At 46.1% G+C, this 24,612-nt stretch overlaps 1 protein-coding gene across 2 annotated transcripts in view; it reads left to right on the forward strand.

Annotated features, from left to right (window-relative positions):
• Positions 1–3,893: 3,893 nt before the first annotated feature.
• The window catches only part of LOC115189734 (thyrotropin-releasing hormone-degrading ectoenzyme), a 350,721-nt gene continuing 330,002 nt past the window's right edge, over positions 3,894–24,612 (forward strand). For both annotated transcript variants that reach the window (XM_029748274.1, XM_029748275.1), the window contains exons 1-2: positions 3,894–5,091; positions 24,128–24,401. In XM_029748274.1, coding sequence (XP_029604134.1) covers positions 4,367–5,091; positions 24,128–24,401 — 999 coding nt within the window. In that variant the 5' untranslated portion in view covers positions 3,894–4,366. The remainder of the gene's footprint in view (positions 5,092–24,127; positions 24,402–24,612) is intronic.

A 24,612-nucleotide genomic window follows, 5' to 3' on the forward strand; every position in this document is an offset into this window, starting at 1 on the left:
TGAACCACTACAACACACTGATACCACTGAACCATGCCACAGACCACCACAGACTGATTCCTGTCTTACTGCAGACCATGTCACAGACCACCACAGCCCAGACTACTGTCTCCATACAGACCATGCCACAGACCACCACAGACCAGACTGCTGTCTCCATGCAGACCATGTCACAGACCACCACAGACCAGACTGCTGTCTCCATGCAGACCATGTCACAGACCACCACAGACCAGACTACTGTCTCCATGCAGACCATGTCACAGACCACCACAGACCAGACTGCTGTCTCCATGCAGACCATGTCACAGACCACCACAGACCAGACTACTGTCTCCATGCAGACCATGTCACAGACCACCACAGACCAGACTGCTGTCTCCATGCAGACCATGTCACAGACCACCACAGACCAGACTACTGTCTCCATACAGACCATGTCACAGACCACCACAGACCAGACTGCTGTCTCCATGCAGACCATGTCACAGACCACCACATACCAGACTGCTGTCTCCATACAGACCATGTCACAGACCACCACAGACCAGACTACTGTCTCCATACAGACCATGTCACAGACCACCACAGACCAGACTGCTGTCTCCATACAGACCATGTCACAGACCACCACAGACCAGACTACTGTCTCCATGCAGACCATGTCACAGACCACCACAGACCAGACTACTGTCTCCATGCAGACCATGTCACAGACCACCACAGACCAGACTGCTGTCTCCATGCAGACCATGCCACAGACCACCACAGACTGATTCCTGTCTTACTGCAGACCATGTCACAGACCACCACAGCCCAGACTACTGTCTCCATACAGACCATGCCACAGACCACCACAGACCAGACTGCTGTCTCCATGCAGACCATGTCACAGACCACCACAGACCAGACTACTGTCTCCATACAGACCATGTCACAGACCACCACAGACCAGACTGCTGTCTCCATGCAGACCATGTCACAGACCACCACAGACCAGACTACTGTCTCCATACAGACCATGTCACAGACCACCACAGACCAGACTGCTGTCTCCATGCAGACCATGTCACAGACCACCACAGACCAGACTACTGTCTCCATACAGACCATGTCACAGACCACCACAGACCAGACTGCTGTCTCCATGCAGACCATGTCACAGACCACCACATACCAGACTGCTGTCTCCATACAGACCATGTCACAGACCACCACAGACCAGACTACTGTCTCCATACAGACCATGTCACAGACCACCACAGACCAGACTGCTGTCTCCATACAGACCATGTCACAGACCACCACAGACCAGACTACTGTCTCCATGCAGACCATGTCACAGACCACCACAGACCAGACTACTGTCTCCATGCAGACCATGTCACAGACCACCACAGACCAGACTGCTGTCTCCATGCAGACCATGCCACAGACCACCACAGACTGATTCCTGTCTTACTGCAGACCATGTCACAGACCAACACAGACCAGACTGCTGTCTCCATGCAGACCATGTCACAATGTCTTCTGCATTAATGTAACTGTCCACTGAAAATCTAACTTTTAAAATGTCATATTCTGTTAACTCATACCCAAATAATGTTGTTGATTCAGCTTAAACAGACTATTTAAAAAATGCTTGCTATTTCCTCATAGAGGATGATGTCATCCTCCTGAGGAGAATGAACTGACCAATCAGCGATCTACTCGCGTTAATAGTTTTGTATGACCGGTATATGCCCAAACCATTCTGTTGTTGGGGTACGCCCACAACATTCCAACACAGAAAAAGCAGCTTTTTAACATAATTAATTACCTTTTTTTTTAGCAAGGAAAACTATTTCATCATATTATAATTAATTCTAGGTCATATTTCATAGAGATGTGAAAACACTGGAGAGTTAGTGTAAATATGAATAGTGAGCCATTCCCCATACACAGCTAAATGGCTGCTGGGTCTGGCTGCTGGGTCTGGCTGCTGGGTCTGGCTGCTGGGTCTGGCTGCTGGGTCTGGCTGCTGGGTCTGGCTGCTGGGTCTGGCTGCTGGGTCTGGCTGGCTGCTGGGTCTGGCTGCTGGGTCTGGCTGCTGGGTCTGGCTGGCTGCTGGGTCTGGCTGCTGGGTCTGGCTGGCTGCTGGGTCTGGCTGCTGGGTCTGGCTGGCTGCTGGGTCTGGCTGCTGGGTCTGGCTGCTGGGTCTGGCTGCTGGTGGTGTCGTTAAGGTCTTGTATTGATTATTCTGTGCTGTGAGAATTCCTCGTTCTCCATGTCGATTACAGATGTGGTGACTGTTTCACCTCGGTCTGTCTCACTCCAGTTAAACTGTTACTGAGGGAGAGGCGGCGAGCTGCTGATATGGCTTGTGTCCCAAACAGCACCCTATTCCATATACAGTGGACCCTATGGACCCTGGTCTGAAGTAGTGCACTATATAGCAAAAGGGGTGCCATTTGGGATGCACATTGGTAAAACACCATTAGTCACTGTTAATGACCTTTTCCAGGGATAGTGTATGTATGGCATGTTTGCAGTTTGTGCTGCCAATGCACAGTGTGGATATAAACAGATATTGGTTGTTACTGTCCACATCTCTGTGTTTGTTCAGTAATCAGATGGATTATTTCAGATTTTAGAGAAAAGTTCCTACTTGGAGATTCAACAGGAAGACCCACCGCTGCTAACTCTGAACCAAATAATTGTTACTTGGGGCTGAATAGAGAATTCACATTATACATGTTCTATTACAGGCCTCCAGACCAATGAGAAAACACAGCGTGGGGTATCTTCTACAGACTCAAATGTGACTAAAAGTTGAGCTGGTTTGAGAAAAGTGTTTACGGAAATAGGAATAATAACACCGTCAGTGTGCATACTGGGAAATTACCAACAATTAGGCTGCGCTTTGTTCCAGGTCCACAAGATGGCGAACATGAAATGACTGTACAGGAGACTACAGCCATAGACATCACTCCTCTGGAGTCACTGAAGCCACTGTAATAAAGTGTTTCTGAGATTATATATATATATATTTTACAATGTATCACATCATTTAGATTTATGCTCGTGTCAAATGACCCCTCTATCCGTGCGTAATGTCCGTGCGTAAATGTGCAGATAGGCTATATGGTATTATTGATACTGGTGTTAAAACAGGCTACTAACGTCATTATCACGCTCAGCATGAATGTCATGATGTAGCCTATTTAGGTGGCTGTGAATAGGTGGCAGGCAGCCCGACGGGGTTCAATATTCTGTTCTAGGGAAGGCTGCTGCACAACCGCTATGTATAGCCGGCCTAGCCCGCCGTCACTTGACGGTTTCAGCACTTGACTACAGTTGAAGTCTTTTCCCACATAGACCTATATCATTTCCTGACGAGGCGTTGTTTCTATCCATCCTACAGTATCTCACCGAGCGAGGAGATGAGCCCGCTATTCTGCACGGAGGGAGGGAGAGCTCTCCTACTCTGTCCTGCTGCGCATTTCGCAATGATCTAGGTCTATTTGTTCTCTGGCAAAGCAAGAGGGGCTGGGAAACTCATTCGCTCTCTGTCGTTGGTAATTGTTTTCTTCTCCTAACTGGTTGAAATCCGTCGTGAGTTCCTTCTTACAAGAAGAAGTAGGCTGAGATTCCTACGGCGTTGAATGAGAGTGAGAGAGAGAGAGAGAGAGAGAGAGAGAGAGAGAGAGAGAGCGAGAGAGAGAGAGAGACAGAGAGAGAGCGAGAGAGAGCGAGCGACCGAGTGAGAGAGAGACAGAGAGAGAGCGAGAGAGAGAGACAGAGAGAGAGAGAGAGAGAGAGAGAGCGAGCGACCGAGTGAGAGACAGAGAGAGAGCGAGAGAGCGAGAGACAGAGACAGAGAGAGACAGAGAGAGAGCGAGCGACGGAGCGAGAGAGAGAGAGAGTCCTTTATATTGTAGATGTGGGAGCAGCTCTGAATATGAGCACACAGCTCGGAGGGTGAGGACCATCAGTTACCGCATCATCAGCACCAGCAGCAGCGGCAGCATCAGTCCCCGCGATGGATTGTGTTCTGTGCAACACTTTGTGTGCGCGGAGACGGAGGCCGTGAAGGCAGATAGATAACAATGAGGATAGCAAATTAAACTCCAATGCTCGTGCTTGTCATTTATACCGTGATTTCAATCGACCAGGAAAGTTGATTTTGGGCACTTTTATGATTCCGCGTCTCATTGCTACCGCCGGGCACTTCAACAGGGCATCAGCCGTGCTCATCTCCGCGACACATTTATGACTATTCTAAGTGGCAGCTATTAGACCTGACTGATGACACTCTGTTATCGGGATTTCGTTTCCCTTTTGCGCCCGGACCCCAACCAACTCTCATATTCTGATTCGGCAGAGTATGTCTTTGGAGGATAAGCTTGGCAACAAGGGCTTATCATTCACTCCGATGGGGATAGAGGATAACAACATGAGGAACGGCAGAGGCCTGTCGGACCAATGGGCCGATAGCATGGTGGTTCGGCCCCGGACCACGGAGCGAAGCATCACCGTCCACAAGAAACTGGTCCTGGGGTTCGCCATCTCCATCCTCACTCTCATCGTCGTCACGGCCATCGCGGTTCTCCTCAGCGTCCGGTTCGAGGAGTGCGCCGGGGAGAGCAGCTCACGAGGGGGCAATGGCTCTAACGCCAAGTTCAACGGGTCACGGGATGGAAACGGGAACCACAAAGATGAAGAAGCCCAGCCGTGGAGACACCTCCGGTTACCCACATCTCTCCGGCCCCGGCACTACGACCTGCGTCTCTCAGTGAACATGGATAACTTTACATTCTCCGGGGAAGTGAACATTGAATTCGAGTGTGTGAACTCTACCAAATTTATAGTGCTTCACATGGACCGCCTCGAGGTGGAGAAAGTGGCGGTTTACTCGGATAATAAAAAACCCGGTGTCATGAGAATCCACCGCCAATTCCATTACCCAGGCAACCAGGTTTATGTGATCGCTTTGCACAGGGAACTGAAGCCCATGAGGACGTATAAAGTAAACATTACTTTCGACGCTGAAATAGAAAGTGAACTCCTGGGATTTTTCCGCAGCTCTTACATGCTGCAGGGAGAGAGAAGGTAATCATTTACATTACAGTTACTCTATGCATCCACACCCCATGGCATGATGCCGTGTGAGTTAGCATTGTGTTTGTAGCCTGTACAATCCACTAACCTTATGTGTTTCCCCTCCCCCCAAAAATGAAACGGATTAGACATTATATTACAAAGTAGCCTTTGCTTTTAAACACGTTTTATGCTGTCATGTCTGGCTCTCAACCGAAGTGCCTACTTGAAAGCAGTGTGATGCTGTCAGTTGAACTCTTGAGTCCCACAGCAATACGCGCCGGTTTTGGGCTTCTAGCCCCTTTAAAACATGTTGTTCTGTATCCGCTGATAACCAACCATTAGTATGTGTGGTTAATGAGGGACTGCGCTAGCCTGTTCAACTCTGACACCCTCTGGTGGCATTTTCTAAATGAAGCATAACATTGTATAATACCCTCATAAAGTACATTTTGGTTTCAAAACTATACATCCTACAAAGATATGAACATTCTACAGGGGTGTTTGTGAGACAGGGAAACGGTGTTTGTGAGACACGGTGTTTGTGAGACACGGTGTTTGTGAGACAGGGAAACGGTGTTTGTGAGACACGGTGTTTGTGAGACACGGTGTTTGTGAGACAGGGAAACGGTGTTTGTGAGATCCCGAAAACGGTTCTCACAAAAAAACGTTTGTAAATTCCAAACGGTTTGAAAACAATCTGTTATGACCCATCTAGGAAAAGCCTCTCACTAACACGCACCTGTTTTGCTCTGTGATGACGCTCACAAGCCACACAATAGTCGTCAGAAGGTATGGGGTTCTTCTACATAGAAGATCAGAGCAAATCCCAGGACATAGTGTCTATAATACTGTAAGGGGTTCTTCTACATAGAAGATCAGAGCAAATCCCAGGACATAGTGTCTATAATACTGTATGGGGTTCTTCTACATAGATCATAGTAAATCCCAGGACATAGTGTCTATAATACTGTAAGGGGTTTTTCTACATAGAAGACCATAGTAAATCCCAGGTCATAGTGTCTATAATACTGTAAGGGGTTATTCTACATAGACCATAGTAAATCCCAGGACATAGTGTCTATAATACTGTAAGGGATTCTTCTACATAGATCATAGTAAATCCCAGGACATAGTGTCTATAATACTATAAGGGTTTTTCTACATAGAAGACCATAGTAAATCCCAGGACATAGTGTCTATAATACTGTAAGGGGTTATTCTACATAGAAGACCATAGTAAATCCCAGGACATAGTGTCTATAATACTGTAAGGGTTTTTCTACATAGAAGACCATAGTAAATCCCAGGTCATAGTGTCTATAATACTGTAAGGGGTTATTCTACATAGACCATAGTAAATCCCAGGACATAGTGTCTATAATACTGTAAGGGGTTATTCTACATAGACCATAGTAAATCCCAGGACATAGTGTCTATAATACTATAAGGGTTTCTTCTACATAGAAGACCATAGTAAATCCCAGGACATAGTGTCTATAATACTGTAAGGGGTTATTCTACATAGATCATAGTAAATCCCAGGACATAGTGTCTATAATACTGTAAGGGGTTTTTCTACATAGAAGATCATAGTAAATCCCAGGACATAGTGTCTATAACACTGCAAGGGGTTTTTCTACATAGAAGACCAGAGTAAATCCCAGGACATAGTGTCTATAATACTGTAAGGGTTTCTTCTACATAGAAGACCATAGTAAATCCCAGGACATAGTGTCTATAATACTGTAAGGGTTTCTTCTACATAGAAGACCATAGTAAATCCCAGGACATAGTGTCTATAATACTGTATGGGGTCCTTCTACATAGAAGACCATAGTAAATCCCAGGACATAGTGTCTATAACACTGCAAGGGGTTTTTCTACATAGAAGACCAGAGTAAATCCCAGGACATAGTGTCTATAATACTATAAGGGGTTCTTCTACATAAACCATAGTAAATCCCAGGACATAGTGTCTATAATACTGTAATAAGCTCATGTAGTTTCTGTCACAAACTCCATACAGTTTCCACTGACTAGTTGGATATTCATTTCCCACTGAGCAAACAATTTCTGTACTTACAGCATTCTTATAAATTACATTTTATAACGTTTTTGCTCGGTGGACCTTTGTCAATAAAACACATGAATGCAACTGTTTGTCAAATAGTCTTTGCCTTGGTTATCATGATTTTCTTTTTGTAAAACACATCAATGTGAGGCTACTGTAAATATGAGGGCAGACTAAGCAGATGAATGAAAGTAGTGAATTTCTGCTTTTTCACTGTGGTAGACCGGGGACCAATGGAGTTAACTAAACGGGGAAAAAAAGGAAACTATTTAAAGATAAACACTGACAAATAGATATTTACATGTGTTACTATTTATACTGTACCCCCTTGGCCTTACATGCCCGATCACGCAAGTAGAATTCAGTCGATCTACTCATACTTCTGTTGAGTTCTACCAACATGTTTCCTAAATTGATATTTACAAAAAAGTGCCTTAGTGAATGAGTCTGTTTGATGACTATTTATTCTATATTTTATTCTGTAATGACTGCCAATTCCAATATGTTACTCCATGCAAACTAACACTGCAGCTATAGATCAAACTTTGATCTTTAGCTACAGTGTTAGTTTGCGTGGAGTAACATATTGGCATTGGCAGTCATTACAGAATAAAATCTAGAATAAATAGTCAGTTAAGCTCTCTCAGCAGTAAGCCCTTCTGGGAGCCTCTGTCCAATATTCACATTCAGTGGTTCAACACAAACCGTGACAACGTTGCAGTCTGTTTTATTGGAATCATAATGCATCATGGTTTACTGTAGTACTATGGCCACGTCCTCCTCAGCCCTCACTCCATACAGCACCGTATCTGCAGGCCTCAATCAACCAAGGTACCATAACCTTGTTCCATTGGTCAGTCAGTGATTCTATAAGCCCCATGAGGCAAGACCTTGTTCCATTGGTCAGTCAGTGATTCTATAAGCCCCATGAGGCAAGACCTTGTTCCATTGGTCAGTCAGTGATTCTATAAGCCCCATGAGGCAAGACCTTGTTCCATTGGTCAGTCAGTGATTCTATAAGCCCCGTGAGGCAAGACCTTGTTCCATTGGTCAGTCAGTGATTCTATAAGCCCCGTGAGGCAAGACCTTGTTCCATTGGTCAGTCAGTGATTCTATAAGCCCCATGAGGCAAGACCTTGTTCCATTGGTCAGTCAGTGATTCTATAAGCCCCATGAGGCAAGACCTTGTTCCATTGGTCAGTCAGTGATTCTATAAGCCCCATGAGGCAAGACCTTGTTCCATTGGTCAGTCAGTGATTCTATAAGCCCCACGAGGCAAGACCTTGTTCCATTGGTCAGTCAGTGATTCTATAAGCCCCACGAAGCAAGACCTTGTTCCATTGGTCAGTCAGTGATTCTATAAGCCCCACGAGGCAAGACCTCGTTCCATTGGTCAGTCAGTGATTCTATAAGCCCCATGAGGCAAGACCTCGTTCCATTGGTCAGTCAGTGATTCTATAAGCCCCACGAGGCAAGACCTCGTTCCATTGGTCAGTCAGTGATTCTATAAGCCCCACGAGGCAAGACCTCGTTCCATTGGTCAGTCAGTGATTCTATAAGCCCCACGAGGCAAGACCTCGTTCAATTGGTCAGTCAGTGATTCTATAAGCCCCACGAGGCAAGACCTCGTTCCATTGGTCAGTCAGTGATTCTATAAGCCCCATGAGGCAAGACCTCGTTCCATTGGTCAGTCAGTGATTCTATAAGCCCCATGAGGCAAGACCTCGTTCCATTGGTCAGTCAGTGATTCTATAAGCCCCATGAGGCAAGACCTCGTTCCATTGGTCAGTCAGTGATTCTATAAGCCCCATGAGGCAAGACCTCGTTCCATTGGTCAGTCAGTGATTCTATAAGCCCCATGAGGCAAGACCTCGTTCCATTGGTCAGTCAGTGATTCTATAAGCCCCATGAGGCAAGACCTTGTTCCATTGGTCAGTCAGTGATTCTATAAGCCCCATGAGGCAAGACCTCGTTCCATTGGTCAGTCAGTGATTCTATAAGCCCCATGAGGCAAGACCTCGTTCCATTGGTCAGTCAGTGATTCTATAAGCCCCATGAGGCAAGACCTCGTTGCATTGGTCAGTCAGTGATTCTATAAGCCCCATGAGGCAAGACCTTGTTCCATTGGTCAGTCAGTGATTCTATAAGCCCCATGAGGCAAGACCTCGTTCCATTGGTCAGTCAGTGATTCTATAAGCCCCATGAGGCAAGACCTCGTTCCATTGGTCAGTCAGTGATTCTATAAGCCCCATGAGGCAAGACCTCGTTCCATTGGTCAGTCAGTGATTCTATAAGCCCCATGAGGCAAGACCTTGTTCCATTGGTCAGTCAGTGATTCTATAAGCCCCACGAGGCAAGACCTTGTTCCATTGGTCAGTCAGTGATTCTATAAGCCCCACGAGGCAAGACCTTGTTCCATTGGTCAGTCAGTGATTCTATAAGCCCCACGAGGCAAGACCTTGTTCCATTGGTCAGTCAGTGATTCTATAAGCCCCACGAGGCAAGACCTTGTTCCATTGGTCAGTCAGTGATTCTATAAGCCCCACGAGGCAAGACCTTGTTCCATTGGTCAGTCAGTGATTCTATAAGCCCCATGAGGCAAGACCTTTTCCATTGGTCAGTCAGTGATTCTATAAGCCCCATGAGGCAAGACCTTGTTCCATTGGTCAGTCAGTGATTCTATAAGCCCCATGAGGCAAGACCTTGTTCCATTGGTCAGTCAGTGATTCTATAAGCCCCGTGCAGCATGACGTTCCATTGGTCAGTCAGTTAGAAGGTCAGGACCACACACACACACACACACACACACACACACACACACACACACACACACACACACACACACACACACACACACACACACACACAACATTGACTGGACCGCAGTCAGTCAATAGGCCAATGGGTGTGTCAGTCTGTCCATGTACTGTAGATACTGCCTCATGCATTGACCATGAGCGGGGAAGAGGGAGTGTGTGTGTGTGTGTGTCGTTTACCATGAGCAGTGGAAGTTGGAGTGTGTGTGTGTGTGTGTCATTGACCATGAGCAGTGGAAGAGGGAGTGTGTGTGTGTGTGTGTCATTGACCATGAGCAGGGGAAGAGGGAGTGTGTGTGTGTGTGTGTCATTGACCATGAGCAGGGGAAGAGGGAGTGTGTGTGTGTGTGTCATTGACCATGAGCAGTGGAAGAGGGAGTTTGTGTGTGTGTGTGTGTGTCGTTTACCATGAGCAGGGGAAGTTGGAGTTTGTGTGTGTGTGTGTCGTTTACCATGAGCAGTGGAAGGGGGAGTGTGTGTGTGTGTCATTGACCATGAGCAGGGGAAGAGGGAGTGTGTGTGTGTCATTGGCCATGAGCAGTGGAAGAGGGAGTGTGTGTGTGTGTGTGTGTCGTTTACCATGAGCAGTGGAAGTTGGAGTGTGTGTGTTTGTGTCATTGACCATGAGCAGGGGAAGGGGGAGTGTGTGTGTGTGTGTGTGTGTGTGTGTGTATTAACTTTAACTGACTTGTATCTGATGACTTAAACCACCAACTTCTGTTCTGTGACACTTCAAAATAACAAAGTCTGCATCTCAAAGGGCATCCTATTTCCTTTATAGTGCACTTCTTTTGACCAGGTTCCATAGGGTCACTATTTCTAGTAATAGGGTGAATCCCACTGATCGTCAGTGTCATGTCAGGTTACCATCATCTGAACTGTGCATATTGAACAACGGCTCCCAGCAGCAGGTCGGTCCCACAGCCACACGCCTAACATCCAGCCTGGTAAATAAGGGACTTGGTGACTTGTATCGTACGTACAGCCGAGCGCTGCACCGGGCAGCAGCAGGTCGGTCCCACAGCCACACGCCTAACATCCAGCCTGGTAAATAAGGGACTTGGTGACTTGTATCGTACGTTCAGCCGAGCGCTGCACCGGGCAGCAGCAGGTCGGTCCCACAGCCACACGCCTAACATCCAGCCTGGTAAATAAGGGACTTGGTGACTTGTATCGTACGTTCAGCCGAGCGCTGCACCGGGCAGCAGCAGGTCGGTCCCACAGCCACACGCCTAACATCCAGCCTGGTAAATAAGGGACTTGGTGACTTGTATCGTATGTTCAGCCGAGCGCTGCACCGGGCAGCAGCAGGTTGGTCCCACAGCCACACGCCTAACATCCAGCCTGGTAAATAAGGGACTTGGTGACTTGTACTGTACGTTCAGCCGAGCGCTGCACCGGGCAGCTGGCTGGGGATCATTAAAGGACATGACTTCAGTCATTTGGAAATCAATGCTAATTACACATGATTGGATCGACCGTGACGACAAACAGAGGTTTCGTTGCAAATGGAACCCTATTCCCTATATAGTGCACTACTGTAGACCAGAGCCCTATTCCCTATATAGTGCACTACTTTAGACCAGAGCCCTATTCCCTATATAGTGCACTACTTTAGACCAGAGCCCTATTCCCTATGTAGTACACTACTGTTGACCAGAGCCCTATTCCCTATATAGTGCACTACTTTAGACCAGATCCCTATTCCCTATATAGTGCACTACTTTAGACCAGATCCCTATTCCCTATATAGTGTACTACTTTAGACCAGATCCCTATTCCCTATATAGTGCACTACTTTTGACCAGAGCCCTATTCCCTATATAGTGCACTACTTTAGACCAGAGCCCTATTCCCTATATAGTGCACTACTTTAGACCAGACCCCTATTCCCTATATAGTGCACTACTTTTGACCAGAGCCCTATTCCCTATATAGTGCACTACTTTAGACCAGAGCCCTATTCCCTATATAGTGCACTACTTTAGACCAGACCCCTATTCCCTATATTGTGCACGACTTTAGACCAGAGCCCTATTCCCTATATAGTGCACTACTTTTGACCAGAGCCCTATACAGTAGTGCAGTACTTTATAGGGAATAGGGTGCCATCTGGGAGCCAGTCAGAGAACGTGTTTCAGAACAGAGGTACAGGACAGGACATTAGGTTTTAGTACTGTAACAAATAGTTTGCATAACAGCCATTGTAATATTGGATAAATATTGATTGATTTTATATAGAGCTTTTACATTCCAGATCGATGCTCAAAGCGTTTTATAGTATAAGGGAGGGGGACATTAGCCTGAGTGCCAGTCTGTTTGTGTTATCATGCCAACTCCCTGTCACAACTCCCTGTCACAACTCCCTGTCACAACTCCCTGTCACAACTCCCTGCTCCCTGTCACAACTCCCTGTCACAACTCCCTGTCACAGCTCCCTGTCACAGCTCCCTGTCACAACTCCCTGCTCCCTGTCACAACTCCCTGTCACAGCTCCCTGTCACAACTCCCTGTCACAACTCCCTGCTCCCTGTCACAACTCCCTGCTCCCTGTCACAACTCCTTGTCACAGCTCCTTGTCACAGCTCCCTGTCACAGCTCCCTGTCACAGCTCCCTGTCACAGCTCCCTGTCACAACTCCCTGTCACAACTCCCTGTCACAGCTCCCTGTCACAACTCTCTGTCCCAACTCCCTGTCACAACTCCCTGTCACAACTCTCTGTCACAACTCCCTGTCACAACTCCCTGTCACAACTCTCTGTCACAGCTCCCTGTCACAACTCTCTGTCACAACTCTCTGTCACAGCTCCCTGTCACAGCTCCCTGTCACAACTCCCTGTCACAACTTCCTGTCACAACTCCCTGTCACAGCTCCCTGTCACAACTCTCTGTCACAACTCCCTGCTCCCTGTCACAACTCCCTGTCACAGCTCCCTGTCACAGTTCCCTGTCACAGCTCCCTGTCACAACTCCCTGTCACAACTCTCTGTCACAGCTCCCTGTCACAACTCCCTGTCACAACTCCCTGTCACAACTCCCTGCTCCCTGTCACAGCTCCCTGTCACAACTCCCTGTCACAACTCCCTGTCACAGCTCCCTGTCACAACTCCCTGTCACAGCTCCCTGTCACAACTCCCTGTCACAGCTCCCTGTCACAACTCCCTGTCACAACTCCCTGTCACAGCTCCCTGTCACAACTCCCTGTCACAGCTCCCTGTCACAGCTCCCTGTCACAACTCTCTGTCACAGCTCCCTGTCACAACTCCACGGTCACAACTCCCTGTCACAACTCCATGCTCCCTGTCATAACTCGCTGTCACAGCTCCCTGTCACAGCTCCCTGTCACAGCTCCCTGTCACAGCTCCCTGTCACAACTCCCTGTCACAGCTCCCTGTCACAGCTCCCTGTCACAACTCTCTGTCACAGCTCCCTGTCACAACTCTCTGTCACAGCTCCCTGTCACAGCTCCCTGTCACAGCTCCCTGTTACAGCTCCCTGTCACAACTCCCTGTCACAGCTCCCTGTCACAACTCTCTGTCACAGCTCCCTGTCACAGCTCCCTGTCACAACTCCCTGTCACAACTCCCTGTCACAACTCCCTGCTCCCTGTCACAGCTCCCTGTCACAACTCCCTGTCACAACTCTCTGTCACAGCTCCCTGTCACAACTCCCTGTCACAGCTCCCTGTCACAACTCCCTGTCACAACTCCCTGTCACAACTCCCTGTCACAGCTCCCTGTCACAACTCCCTGTCACAACTCCCTGTCACAACTCCCTGTCACAGCTCCCTGTCACAGCTCCCTGTCACAGCTCCCTGTCACAGCTCCCTGTCACAACTCCCTGTCACAGCTCCCTGTCACAGCTCCCTGTCACAACTCTCTGTCACAGCTCCCTGTCACAACTCCACGGTCACAACTCCCTGTCACAACTCCATGCTCCCTGTCATAACTCCCTGTCACAGCTCCCTGTCACAACTCCCTGTCACAGCTCCCTGTCACAGCTCCCTGTCACAACTCTCTGTCACAGCTCCCTGTCACAACTCTCTGTCACAGCTCCCTGTCACAGCTCCCTGTCACAGCTCCCTGTCACAGCTCCCTGTCATGCCGTGTTTAGCTTAACAATCGATGGAGTTGGCGAGAGCACAAACAGATCTGGGATCAGGCTAGGTGAACTCAAAGTGCTGTATGTGGTCAGTTCCCATCCCTGTTCATTCCCACTGATACTCTACTTCACCCGACTGTCTTGTCTAGTGATCCAGAAGTCTTTCTTTACCGTAGGAGAAAATAGTGTTTTCTCCGCAGCGTGCAGGCGTTTCCCAGACAGCCTAGCGAAGCTGGAGATGGTCCAGTCAGGTTCTGTCGTTTTCCCACGGGTTCCCCATCATCCCAAACACACTTAACGCCCTTCACCACTGTACTAATACCTCCTTCGATCCGCTGCCTCACCTCTGCTCTCCTTTCATCTCTACAATAAGAGTAGCCTGCTGGGCCTTTCAGCCTCTGACAACCACTCTCTCTGTCTCTCTGTCTCTCTCTCTCTCTCTCTCTCACACACACTCTCTCTCTCTCTCTGTCTCTCTGTCTCTCTGTCTCTCTGTCTCTCTGTCTCTCTCTCTCTCTGTCTCTCTCTCTCTCTCTCTCTCTCTCTCTCTCTCTCTCTCTCTCTCTCTCACACACTCTCTCTCTCTCTCCACCTCTCTCTCTCCACCTCTCTCTCTCCACCTCTCTCTCTCCACCTCTCTCTCTACCCCTCAGCTGCCTGTGAGTATTGTGCCTGGTTTTTCTCTGATTTTAAGGGTATAGGGAGTGAAATCCAAAACCTGATACAAACTTTGCTTTTCCTTTGAACAACTTGGAGACATGGGGCTCTTTTGGTTTTCAGCCACAGAGCAGCACTCCAAGACGGTGGGAAGTTGGCTGGCAACTGATAGAATGGAGAAATGGAGAAATGGAGGGATGGAGAAATGAAATGATGGAGGGATAAAGAGATGGAGAGATCAAGGGATGTAGGGAGGCGAGAAGGAGTGATCATAGGATGGAGGGAATGGAGGGATCAAGGGAATGAGAAATGGAGGGAAGGCTAATGAAGAGGGAGCTTAATTGCCTTTTTTAAATTGATATTGAGATGATTGTTCAGGCAGCGTGAGACCTAGATTAGCTTAGTCGTTGAAACAGCGACATGTTTATGTCAGGGAAAACATTTATGCTGTGTCTCCATTCCGTATGCCTTCGTCCCAAGGGTCTGTGTAGGATCATAATCTGTTCTGTACATTCATGAGTTATGAGAAGAGAGTTCCTTATACCAGAGTTAAGACATTATAGAGGAGAGTACTGTTATATCAGAGTTAAGACAGTATAGAGGAGAGTACTGTTATACCAGAGTTAAGACAGTATAGAGGAGAGTACTGTTATATCAGAGTTAAGACAGTTGTCACGCCCTGACCAGTAAAAAGGGGTTGTTTGTTATTGTAGTCTGGTCAGGGCGTGGCAGGGGGTGTTTGTTATTGTAGTCTGGTCAGGGCGTGGCAGGGGGTGTTTGTTTAGTGTGTTTCGGGGTTTTTGGTTGATGTTCTATGTTTTCTATTTCTATGTGGTTATCTAGTTTTTCTATTTCTTTGTTGGGGTTTTGGAACGACCTCCAATAGAGGCAGCTGGTTGTCGTTGCCTCTAATTGGAAGCCATATTTAAGTGGGTTAGTTTTCTCTTGTGTTTGTGGGTGGGTATTTCCTGTTTAGTCTGTGTACCTGATGGGACTGTTTCATCGTTTGTTTGTTTATTTTGTTTATAGTGTCTTTCTTTCAATAATAAAGAAGATGATAAATATACCCGCTGCGTTTTGGTCCACTCCATATGACGAATGTTACAACAGTATAGAGGAGAGTACTGTTATATCAGAGATAAGACAGTATAGAGAGGACATGATACTGTTATACCAGAGTTAAGACAGTATACAGTAGAGTACTGTTATACCAGAGTTAAGACAGTATACAGTAGAGTACTGTTATACCAGAGTTAAGACAGTATAGAGTAGAGTACTGTTATATCAGAGATAAGACAGTATAGAGTAAGTACTGTTATACCAGAGTTAAGACAGTATAGAGGAGAGTACTGTTATACCAGAGTTAAGACAGTATACAGTAGAGTACTGTTATATCAGAGTTAAGACAGTATAGAGGAGAGTACTGTTATATCAGAGATAAGACAGTATAGAGGAGAGTACTGTTATACCAGAGATAAGACGGTATAGAGTAGAGTACTGTTATACCAGAGTTAAAACAGTGTCGTGTCTTTGGCTATGCCGGATTAAGTGATATGACATGCTAACTTATAAAATTATTTCTCTGTAATTAATATTACCTGATTAAGCTAATCATGTAAATGTAATTAACTAGAAAGTCGGGGCACCACGGAAGAACGTTTATAGAGCCGTTATCTTCCGAATAAACTCTTAAAATACTTAGTAATATTTTACATCGATAGCAGTCAATATTAACCCTTATCTTATTTTCAGTCTCATAATGAAAGTTGTAAATTCTTGGTTATCTTCACGAACCCTGGCTAACAAGTTGAATCAGCAATACAAAATTGGGTTTAATTATTTATTTACTAAATACCTAAACTAATCACACAGAATTACAAATACACAGAACACCAATGATGTCATACAGAAAACGTCCCGGTGGACGGAACCTGGTTACACAAAGGAAAGGGGGTTGGGCTTGAATGAAAGAGCGGGAAGACTTAGGAACAGAGAAACAGCAGCTATGCTATCGTAAATACATTATCTTATGCATTCTAAATTACCGCCCATTTGGAAAAGGAAAATGCAATAAATATTTACTCTGAGCTGCGCTTCGGTAGATTGGTCGTAGATGCTGGCCGGGTTGGCCAACAGATCTTCCTGTAGTGGAAGAATGTCAATGGTGGTAAATTGGATACGTGGTGGTATCTTCGTCTGGTTGTTAGACTGGTTCCGTCGTCCGTCCTTTCCTAGCCCACGAAAGCAGCGGCTAACTCAACGGCTAGGAAGTATCACTTCTGTAGTGAATAAGCTCAAAGTTCATACCAGTTCATACCATAGCTCACGCCGAGGTTGGCTTAGTTCTGTCCTTGATATGTGTGTCCTTCTAACGTAGAGGCTGCAGACCTCCCGTACTGGAACTACTGGTTATCTTTTCGTCAAAGGCTTATATAGTGGAGAGGGGGGAAGGAGGTGTTTCATCGTTATTAACCCCTGTCTCTTCACAGGGTTGGGCCACTGATCGAGCAGGGCACTTTCCTTATGAAATCCCAATTCTCTCATTTGGAAGCTAAAATTACATTTAATCTCCTAACAAACAATTTCAATATCAAACATTTCAATTGCATAACAATTCCATGTGACTCTGATAATTAGAGGGTGTATACTTTCTCAGGTACAGTTTATGTCGTCCTGTCATCAATCATAATGTCTCAGATAACAATGAACTGACATACATACTCATTACGTTATCAAGCATATTTCCAACTGGTTTTATTACCAAAATATGGTTCCTTTCCCCATTTGTTTGATGTTCCCAGACTCTCTATATTTAACAGGACAGCAGTCCTTCAGTAGGGTCAGTAAGAGAGGGGAAGGGAGAAAGGTATTTATGGGGGGGGGGGTCATAAACCTTACCCACAGGCCAACGTCATGACAACAGTATAGAGGAGAGTACTGTTATATCAGAGATAAGACAGTATAGAGGAGAGTACTGTTATATCAGAGTTAAGACAGTATAGAGAGGACATGATACTGTTATACCAGAGTTAAGACAGTATACAGTAGAGTACTGTTATATCAGAGTTAAGACAGTAGTATAGAGTAAGTACTGTTATATCAGAGTTAAGACGGTATAGAGTAGAGTACTGTTATATCAGAGATAAGACAGTATACAGTAGAGTACTGTTATATCAGAGATAAGACAGTATACAGTAGAGTACTGTTATACCAGAGTTAAGACAGTATAGAGTAGAGTACTGTTATATCAGAGTTAAGACAGTATAGAGAGGACATGATACTGTTATACCAGAGTTAAGACAGTAGTATAGAGTAAGTACTGTTATATCAGAGTTAAGACAGTATACAGTAGAGTACTGTTATATCAGAGATAAGACAGTATAGAGTAGAGTACTGTTATATCAGAGTTAAGACAGTATAGAGTAGAGTACTGTTATATCAGAGTTAAGACAGTATAGAGTAGAGTACTGTTATATCAGAGATAAGACAGTATAGAGGAGAGTACTGTTATACCAGAGTTAAGACAGTATAGAGAGGACATGATACTGTTATATCAGAGATAAGACAGTATAGAGAGGACATGATACTGTTATATCAGAGATAAGACAGTATAGAGAGGACATGATACTGTTATATCAGAGATAAGACAGTATAGAGGAGAGTACTGTTATACCAGAGTTAAGACAGTATAGAGTAGAGTACTGTTATATCAGAGATAAGACAGTATAGAGGAGAGTACTGTTATACCAGAGTTAAGACAATATAGAGTAGAGTACTGGTATACCAGAGATAAGACAGTATAGAGTAGAGTACTGTTATATCAGAGTTAAGACAGTATAGAGAGGACATGATACTGTTATATCAGAGATAAGACAGTATAGAGGAGAGTACTGTTATATCAGAGATAAGACAGTATAGAGAGGACATGATACTGTTATATTAGAGATAAGACAGTATACAGTAGAGTACTGTTATATCAGAGATAAGACAGTATAGAGGAGAGTACTGTTATATCAGAGATAAGACAGTATAGAGAGGACATGATACTGTTATTTTCCCTGGCCAAATGCTGCTATTTATCCTTTTAAGTTGAACGTTTGTCTGGCGTCTCCTCATCTCTATTCCTTTAATTCATAGTATTTATCTCCAGAGCTTTTTCAATGAAGAGGCCATCCCCTTGATAAACATCCCCTCTATGACCAACAAATAACTGCCTGGCTTTACTGTCTGACAGGAGACCAATCCCTTGCTTTGTGTTCCTATTTGTTAAATAAAGTTAAATAAAGGTTAAATAAAATGTGTGAGTACGTGTGTGTGTGTGTGTGTGTGAATGTGTGTATCTTTGAGTGTGCCTGGCTGTGTCTGTGTGCATGTGTGTGTTAGGCAGCGTTTACACAGGCAGCCAATTCTGATCTATTGTTCACTAATTGGTCTTTTGAGCTCTGAAAAAAAAGGTCTGATGTGAAAAGATTAGATGTGATTGGTCAAAAGATCTAATAGTGGAAAAAAAGATGAGAATTGGGCTGCCTGTTTAAACGCTGCCTTTGTGTGTAATGAAGGACGGATCCCTCAGTGTTAACACTGCTAAACCTGCTTCACCTCCAGATCTCCAATCAGCCTCCCTGTCAGTTCATCAGGCTCCTACTGATTCTGATAGCCATTTAAATGTCACCGTGGGAGGGACAAACGCCCCTGAAGGACATTTTATAACGCTTTTGCTCGGTGGACCTTTGTTAATAAAACTCATGAATGTCAAATAGTCTTTGCCTTGGTTATCATGATTTTCTTTTTGTAAAACACATCAATGTGAGGCTACTGTAAATATGAGGGCAGACTAAGCAGATGAATGAAAGTAGTGAATTTCTGCTTTTTCACTCTCCCCCTCTCTCCCTCCTCTCTCCCCCTCTCTCCCTCCTCTCTCCCCCCTCTCTCCCTCCACTCTCCCCCCTCTCTCCCCCTCCTCTCCCTCCTCTCTCCCCCCTCTCCTTCCTCTCTCCTCCCTCTCTCCCCCCCTCTCCCTACCTCTCTCCCCCTCTCTCCCCTCCCTCTCTCCCCCCTCTCTCCCTCCACTCTCCCCCCACTCTCCACCCTCTCTCCCTCCTCTCTCCCCCCTCTCTCCCCCCTCTCTCCCTCCTCTCTCCCCCTCTCTTAACCTCTTCCTAGCTGTCACGTCCACTAGGCAAATAAACTGTGTGGATTACGGTGTTATGGTTGGACTACCCAGGTTAATCCTAAAGGCAAAGCAGAGGGCTGTTCAGCCAGTCATTCAGTCAGCCAGTCATTCAGTCAGCCAGTCAACCAGTCAACCATTCAACCAGTAAACCAGTCAACCAGTCAGCCAGTCAGCCAGTCATTTAGCCATTTAGTCAGCCAGTCAACCAGTCAACCAGTAAACCAGTGAACCAGTCAACCAGTCAGCCAGTCAACCAGTCATTTAGTCAGCCAGTCAACCAGTTAGCCAGTCAACCAGTCAGCCAGTCAACCAGTCAACCAGTAAACCAGTCAGCCAGTCAACCAGTCATTTACCCATTTAGTCAGCCAGTCAACCAGTCAGCCAGTCAACCAGTCATTTACCCATTTAGTCAGCCAGTCAACCAGTCATTTACCCATTTAGTCAGCCAGTCAACCAGTCAGCCAGTCAACCAGTCATTTACCCATTTAGTCAGCCAGTCAACCAGTCAACCAGTCAACCAGTCAGCCAGTCAACCAGTCAACCAGTCATTTAGTCAGCCAGTCAACCAGTCAGCCAGTCAACCAGTCAACCAGTCAGCCAGTCATTTACCCATTTAGTCAGCCAGTCAGCCAGTCAACCAGTCAACCAGTCAACCAGTCAGCCAGTCAGCCAGTCAACCAGTCAGCCAGTCAACCAGTCATTTAGTCAGCCAGTCATTTAGTCAGCCAGTCAGCCAGTCAGCTAGTCAGCCAGTCAGCGAGTCAGCCAAACCTCAGCATTGTATAAACAAACAGACAACAGCCTGGTCGAAAGTAGTGCACTATATAGGGAATAGGGCTCTGGTCTAAAGTAGTGCACTATATAGGGAATAGGGTGCCATATGGGATGCATGCTGAGTCAGAGCCTTCAGTCACACAGGAATACATTAGAGAGGCTCTATGATGAAAGCAGACCAGCACTCAGGGTTTTGGGAGAGAGATGCTCGCTGGCCTCCCTTTATATCACTGACGTCCATAGCAGAGGATGGACTGATGAAAGAGAGGATGGAGGGATGAAAAAGAGGTCTGGTCCCTGTAGAGGTAAAGGCCAGTTCTCCTCCTCCCTCCCTCCTTCCTCCTCCTCCTCCTCTCCTCAGTGGTTTGAGATGCTTTGATACTCTGTAATCCAGCTGTCTGGTTATTAAACAGTGTGTTGGATGATGTTGGAAATCACTGCTTCCATCACTGACATCAATAACATCACTAGCATCATGACTGTGGCTTAGTTAACTCAGAGCCCCCTCCTTAACTTCTACTTCCACACACACACACACACACACACACACACACACACACACACACACACACACACACACACACACACACACACACACACACACACACACACACACACACACACACACACACACACACACACACACACACAATCCACCCTCTCCTCACCCCACTGCCAATCTAACTGAGAGGAGAGACTCTCCTCACCCCACTGCCAATCTAACTGAGAGGAGAGACTCTCCTCACCCCACCGCCAATCTAACTGAGAGGAGAGACTCTCCTCACCCCACCGCCAATCTAACTGAGAGGAGAGACTCTCCTCACCCCACTGCCAATCTAACTGAGAGGAGAGACTCTCCTCACCCCACTGCCAATCTAACTGAGAGGAGAGACTCTCCTCACCCCACTGCCAATCTAACTGAGAGGAGAGACTCTCCTCACCCCACCGCCAATCTAACTGAGGCTCCCAGACCTTTTCCCAGAAGTCCTGATGCTGCACTTTATTCTCTCAGACATGGCTCTGTCTCTGGAATGATAATTACAAGGAGGATTTTGGAACAGGAAAGTAGGAAAATATATATATTTTTAAACTAATGTTTGGGAATGGGAAACAAGTGTAAAAATTGCAACTAGAACCTCATACTGTTAAAAAGATTCTGACTATTCTAGAATGTAATTTAGTCACTAACTGTGACTACGCGGAGTCTTGGAATAGACTACAGGACAGGAAGTTAACAAACCGGATGGCCGGCTGTCATTTATCAGATTGTTACTGTGACCATGTCTCTGTAGCGTTGAGTTGCTATAACGAGCTGACGTGGGCACCAATTCAGCTGTAGCACTGTGAGGGGTGGCTTTCAAGTGAAGCCAAGACGTTTTTCAAATGAAACCAAGACTTCTTTCAAATGAAACCAAGACTTCTTTTAAGTGAAGCCAAGACTTATTTCAAATGAAACCAAGACTTCTTTCAAATGAAACCAAGACTTCTTTCAAATGAAACCAAGACTTCTTTCAAATGAAACCAAGACTTCTTTCAAATGAAACCAAGACTTCTTTTAAGTGAAGCCAAGCCTTCTTTTAAGTGAAGCCAAGCCTTCTTTTAAGTGAAGCCAAGCCTTCTCCACAGCAGAAGCTGCAAGGAGCAGCTATTATTGATCAAATAGATGTAATATATACTGGACCAGTCAAAAGTTTGGACACACCTACTCATTCTTCATTTTTAATATTTTCTACATTGTAGAATAATAGTGAAGACATCACAACTATGAAATAACACATATGGGATCATGTAGTATCCAAAAAAGGGTTAAACATGTCAAAATATATTTTAGATTCTTCAAAGTAGTGTTAAAGTTGCGACAGTTCGTTTCTGGTATCAGAACAAAATAGTCAGCACATAGTAACTTCTGATTTATTTGTACTTTAATTAATGCAAACACGTGTGTGGTAAATGGGTGGTTCGTGTATATATACGGTCTCGCTGTTTTACCTCGCAGGGCAAACAGAGAAGAGAGCGACACATCCTATTGTTCTCGCTTTTATACTCTGACAGAGATAGTTCCCGCTCAATCCTGGCCTGTCAGAGGGAGGAGGAGCGTGGTTTAAACTTGCTCCTCCTATCGTCGGCGTGCAGGCAGGTCCCAGCCTAGTGACGCACTTCCTGTCTTCAGCAGTTGATTTATCCGTAGTTTATATACTTAATATTGTAGCATAGCTTCCCCAGTATATTATAAAGGTTATGCATACAAATAGCCAGTTCAATCCTAACAGTAGCCACCCTTTGCCTTGACAGATTTGCCCACTCTTGACATTCTCTCAACCAGCTTCATGAAGTAGTCACCAGAAATACATTTCAATTAACAGGTGCACCTTGTTAAAAGTTAATATTTAGAATAAATGTTCTTCTTAATGTGTTTGAGCCAATCAGTTGTGTCGTGACAAGGTAAGGGTGGCATACAGAAGATAGCCCTATTTGGTAAAAGACCAGGTCCATATTATGGCAGGAACAGTCAGTCCATCATTACTTTAAGACATGAAGGTCAGTCAATCCGGAACATTTCAATGACTTTCAGTGATATTTCAGTGAAATGTAAAACCAAACCAGGAGGCCTATCTGTTTCATTGTGAACTCAGAGTTCATCAGTGTTCCAGGGTGACAAGAAGGCAATAGTCAAGGTGAAATCACTATTTTCTAAGTATAGAACAACTCTCAGCCATTAGGTTCCTTCTATCTCCTAATCTAATGGGAAACTAACTCTTTGCTCTCTCTCCCCCGTCCCCTCTCCCTCCCCCTCCCCCTCCCCTCTTTCTCACACTCTTCCCGCCCCTCTCTCCCTCCCTCTCTTTCTTTCTATCTCTCTCCCCTCTCTATCTCCCTCTCTCTGTCTTTCTATCTCTCTCCCCCTCTCTATCTCCCTCTCTCTGTCTTTCTATCTCTCTCCCCCTCTCTATCTCCCTCTCTCTGTCTTTCTATCTCTCTCCCCCTCTCTATCTCCCTCTCTCTGTCTTTCTATCTCTCTCCCCCACTCTATCTCCCTCTCTCTGTCTTTCTATCTCTCTCTCCCTTTCCTCCTCTACATCTCTCTGTCTTACTGTCATTCTCTAAATCTGTTTTCTCTCTCCTCTCTCTCCCCCCTCTCTCTCCCTCTCTCCATCTCCCTCTTCTCTTCCTCTCCCTCCTCCTCTCTACCTCTCCCTCTGTCTCTTCTCTCTCCCTTTCCCCTCCCTCTCTCTCTTCTCTCTTCCTCCCCTCTCTCTTCTCTATCCCTCCCCCTCTCCCTTCTCTCCCTCTCCCGCCCCTTCTATCTTTCTTCTCTCCCTCTCCCTCCCTTTCCCTCCCTCTCTCTCTCTCTCTCTCCCTCTCCCTCTCTCTTCTCTCCCTCTCCCACCCCTTTTATCTTTCTTCTCTCCCTCTCCCTCTCTTCCCTCCCTCTCTCTCTCCCCCTCTCTCCAGGTACATGGCGGTGACACAGTTCTCCCCCACCCACGCCAGAAAGGCCTTTCCGTGTTTTGATGAGCCCATCTACAAGGCCACATTCCGGGTCAGCCTGAGACACGATGCCTCCTACCTCTCTCTCTCCAACATGCCTGTAGAGGCCTCTATCTCTGATGATGATGGCTGGGTGACCAACCACTTCTCCAGGACCCCTCGTATGTCTACCTACTACCTGGCCTGGGCCGTCTGTAACTTTACCTACAGAGAGGTGACCACTGAGAGTGGAGTGGTGGTGAGTTACACTAGTGACCCCCCTAACCCTAACCTTAACCTTAGCCTAACCCTAACCCTGGGCTGTCTGTAACTTTACCTACAGAGAGGTGACCACTGAGAGTGGAGTGGTGGTGAGTTACACTAGTGACCCCCTATCCTAACCTTAACCCTAACCTTAACCCTCGGCAGTCTGTAACTGCACCTACAGAGAGGTGACCACTGAGAGTGGA

This window comes from Salmo trutta, unplaced genomic scaffold (genome assembly GCF_901001165.1).
Source record: "Salmo trutta unplaced genomic scaffold, fSalTru1.1, whole genome shotgun sequence".
Taxonomy (NCBI): domain Eukaryota; kingdom Metazoa; phylum Chordata; class Actinopteri; order Salmoniformes; family Salmonidae; genus Salmo; species Salmo trutta.